Below are 4155 nucleotides of genomic sequence, written 5' to 3'. Positions count from 1 at the left end.
AAAGTTCAGTGACCATTACTATACTTTACCCTTTTTCTATTTCAAGATTAACCGCAAAATGTACACTGATGCAATAAAAGTGATTAATTCACTATTAAACCTTATATCGTAGGGACTTGTCAAGCAATTTAACCAACAACACAACTACAAAGCAGAATCAAATGACAAAAATTCTTGGGCTCACCACCATCATCTGATATCTTACGTAATGACAGTTGAAGATTTTCTCTTTTGATTATCGTTCAGTAGTTAAATAGGACAAAACCCAGTTGTTGCTGGCAACATCAAGAATCTAACAATATTGGTGGGATGGGATCAAATTAGCTTTAATTTAAACTCTCCATTTCTTTCTGATTAGATGTTTTGGCCAAAAATATTCTGGCCACTACTAAAATTACAACATAATCATTCCAAAACACACGAATATTCTGGCCAACATTAAACAAACAATAATACAAAGGTTACAAGAAGAGGAATGGGGTGTACTTCATCAATCTGTTCTTCTCATTTTAACATTAAGTGGAAATTCTTTGTAGGATTGCACTTTTTCAGCTGCTTTGCGCAATGGTCTTCCTAGTGAACATCTTTCAGATGAAACTATTGGCGCAAAGCCAATATCGTCGAGCTCAAATAGGATTTCTGGTTCTTGGGATTTCAATCTAGCAGTTTTTCTCCTCAAGCATCGCCTGCAATAACCAAGAGCTGCAGTGGTTTTAGAACCCGAATATCATCAAGCTAAATAAATGAGTAAGCTGACCTTTTGTTTTCAATCTTCCCTTTCTCTCCTCCACCTCTTTGGCTTGTAGTTGAAGGGCCCATGGCTGCACAATTGGCTCACAAATCCCATATGTCAGTTCAACAGATTTAGAGGAACAAAAGACGAAAATGAAAGGCAGTCAGTGTTGAACTTGTATAAGATTTACATTGACTTCTAGCATTTTGTCTTCTGTTTCGAGCTCGATGCTTGTCGTCGTCATTAGCTTTAGCCATGCATTCTTCTGCTCCTTGGTGTCCCACATGTGAGTTCTTTTGGCAGCCGCTATCCACTTTTCCCTGCCCCCATAGTACAAGAAAACCAGAAGGTCAACTCTTTAGGGGTAAAGAAAATGTGTTCCTAAGCTGTTGTAGCTATATTAAATGTGAAAGTTCAAATTTGAATGCTATTTTTGTACCATGCATAAGATTTAGATTTATTGGTCCTTGTACTATATATTTAATCATTGTACTCTTCACCCGAACAATAGTCTTAAATCTGTTAAATTAAATTAAATTATGTTATTGGCTCGAATACCAAGTGAAAGTTGCAGCCTTTAGTTTCAGTTTTTAAATTGATTAGTCTTTATCTCTGTTTTGAAAATGGACCGTCAGTTAGTTAACGGTTTAATCGGAATCGTTGTTTAGTCCGGTTTAATCTAAAGGTTGAACCGCTATTAGTGAACCGATCAGAACCGTTGAACCGTTCGAATCGGACCGGCTGAAAACCGAAAAAAACCGGATTTTTTTTTTTTTTTTTTAAATTAAATCAAACAACGTCGTTTGTTAAACGAGCCAAGTCAAACTCGAGTATTGTTGAGCTCGACTCGAACTTGAAAACTTTAAAAGTAAGCTCAACTCAACTCAAATTCACAAGCTAAAAATTATCAAGTTCAACTCAAACTCGAAATATAATATTGAAACTTGAACTCAAAAAAGTTTTAACTCAAAAAAAAATTAGAATTCGATTGAAGCCTAAAATTCGAGCTTGATTAAAGTGAAAGAATAGTTCACTCAATGCTCACCAAAAGGTTCCATGATTTTGAATGCCAAATTACCTCTATTATTTATAGAAGTTAGTTGTGATGCGCTTCTATGTTTATTAGCAATGTGAGATTGTTTTGTTTTCATATTTTTATTCTTTAGACTTTTGGGATGCTCTTCTATGTTTCTTAGCCATGTGAGATTTTTTTTTTATTAAACCAAACAATATCATTTTGTTATGATTTTTTTAACCCCAAATTTATTTTTTAAATTCATTTTGTTCTCATATTATTTAATATGTTTTATCTTAAATATTATGTTGTAGTTAATTTGAATCATTTTGTTTCACTTGATTTTATGGTTTTTAACTTATATATGTTATGACTTGCTTTGAATATGACTTGTGATATAAAAAATTATTTTTTATTAAATATTTTTGGTATTTTTTATTTAATTTTTTAAATAATTATGACGTCGTCCGGTTTTTCTGACCGTTCGGACTTGTTCGACCGGTTGAACTAGTGAACCGGTAGCATGACCGGTTCGCTAACCGGTCTGGTTCTGAAAGCCATGGTCTTTATATTGGTTGTGTGAGACTGAAATTTTAAAAATAAAAAATAAAATAAAACAAAATAAAGTCCAAGGATTAAACCCATAATTCATGCATAGTATAAGGACTATAGTAAGATTATAATGTTAACCTTATTTTCCTGGTTTTTTGCTTTAAGTAGAGCATCCTTGCATACGAGCTCATGCTGCAGAGCCTTCACCTGAAATGATTGGACCCCAAATTAAGATTAAAATAGGTTTGATTCTCCAGTAAGTAACCAAAGCCAAAACACCAAATCTCCTTTTCCAGGGGATTAAAATGTCCCAAACCAACCAACCTACCTTATCTTTCCCTAAATTAAGCTCCTGAAAAACCACACAATGGAAAACAGTATTAATAATAGCAACTAAATACTTCAGAAATTATAAAGAACAAAAAACCAAGGCTGGAAAACAGACCGCTAACATTTGAGTATTTGATTGGGCAAGGTTCCAATTTTGCAGTTGTAATTTTTGTAAACAGATTCTCAGATTCTGCAACTCAGTTCCACTCAATTCAATAATCCTACTGTTAAATCACAATTAAGGAGAACAAAATTCCATCAATTCATTGAATGCCACAAAACTGAAAAGAATAGAAAAGGATACTTTCTCTCCTCGATAAGTTCCATCAGCGTCATCTTTTCCTGGTTTTACGTGAACAAAAAATTACACAAATATTAAATGAAAAACCTCAAAAATAAATAAGACCCGGATTAGAAAATACCGTAATTAACTGATTAATGTAATCTTCAGCAACAGGAGAAATTTGTTTAGGATTTTCGTGTTGGGTTGAAGGCTTGGGTTGTGATTGTAAATTGGTGATATCAGACAATCTCTTCCTCATCAGGTTTCCTAAAGATGATCTTTTCCCTATTTTTTCACCTCCCATTCTGTGAAAACTGCCTCAAAGTTTCTAAAACTAGACAGGTTGAAGAAGCTTAATCAAAACGGAAAAAGGGGGTGATTTTGATGGAATTGGAAAAACCATATGTAGAAAAGAAGTGGATTTATTCTTCACAGTAAAGAGTGAAGAAGCAAATTTGATTGTTTTCCCTTTTGGTCTATGAAAAGAGACGAATTGGATTCCCGGATAATAAAGCCGTGAAAGAAATTAAGAGAAAATAAAGAGGAAACGAAAGGCAAACTGAGGGGCTCTAACGGCTTCCCATAGCTAATCCCCAAAAGCACAAAAAAGGAGGTTCAGTGTCTCCCGAACCTAAATTCAAATTTCCGAACCATATCTGTCTTCCCCTTTCGCCTCTCTCTCTCTTACCCTTTTTTAATGAAGAATTCTATTTTCTTGTTTTTTTTAACCTCAAGCCTTTTTTTTTGCAGATATATATATATATATATATATATATATATATATATATATATTACTTTAAGGTTAGAAATATAGTTGTAAATGAGAGGAAACAGATTGCAAGCTACTCGAGATTAATTCAATCAAAGCTCGATAAATATTTGATTCGAATGGACTCGGATCAAGTTCTTAACAAACCGAAACAAGCTCATTAATACTCGCATTGAAAATCTCGTGAGCAGCTTGAAAATATAATATATTAAGATTTTATTAAATAAATTATTAATAATATTAATATTTATTTGTTGATTTTTTTAAATGCAGTATAATATTTTTATGCATTTAAAGTTCATATTCGAATTTGAGGCTTCAATAAAATTAAATTTAAGATTATTTTTTCATTTTGAGCTTTTTCGAACTTTTACGAGCTTCAATTTACTATTTCAAGTTCGAGTCGAGCTTAAAAATTTTATTCTAACAAATTTTCGAGTCGAATCAAGTTTACAATACTCGAGTTCAACTCT

At 32.8% G+C, this 4155-nt stretch overlaps 1 protein-coding gene across 1 annotated transcript; it reads right to left on the bottom strand.

Annotated features, from left to right (window-relative positions):
* Nucleotides 1-490: 490 nt before the first annotated feature.
* On the bottom strand, nt 491-3283 carry LOC120114534 (SHUGOSHIN 2-like). Its single transcript, XM_039135404.1, has 8 exons — nt 3053-3283; nt 2935-2972; nt 2746-2854; nt 2629-2652; nt 2439-2507; nt 924-1053; nt 758-821; nt 491-686 (listed from the first exon to the last, which is right to left on the bottom strand). Exons 1-8 carry the CDS (start codon nt 3215-3217, stop codon nt 491-493), a joined length of 795 nt encoding a protein of 264 aa, XP_038991335.1. The 5' UTR covers nt 3218-3283.
* Nucleotides 3284-4155: the final 872 nt, after the last annotated feature.

This window comes from Hibiscus syriacus, unplaced genomic scaffold (assembly GCF_006381635.1).
Source record: "Hibiscus syriacus cultivar Baekdansim isolate YM2019G1 unplaced genomic scaffold, ASM638163v2 tig00110234_pilon, whole genome shotgun sequence".
NCBI classification, from domain to species: Eukaryota; Viridiplantae; Streptophyta; class Magnoliopsida; order Malvales; family Malvaceae; genus Hibiscus; species Hibiscus syriacus.
The sequence above is the reverse complement of the archived record's forward strand: the minus strand, read 5'-3'. Positions and strand labels throughout refer to the sequence as shown.

What these genes read in the sequence shown, in the direction of transcription:
- LOC120114534 (XM_039135404.1), bottom strand. Translation starts at nt 3,217, where the DNA reads ATGGGAGGTGAAAAAATAGGGAAAAGATCATCTTTAGGAAACCTGATG. An exon ending in GAACTTATCGAGGAGAGAAA is followed by an intron (nt 2,855 to 2,934) that starts GTATCCTTTTCT and finishes GTGATTTAACAG; the next exon opens with TAGGATTATTGAATTGAGTG. An exon ending in TTAATTTAGGGAAAGATAAG is followed by an intron (nt 2,508 to 2,628) that starts GTAGGTTGGTTG and finishes CAATCATTTCAG; the next exon opens with GTGAAGGCTCTGCAGCATGA.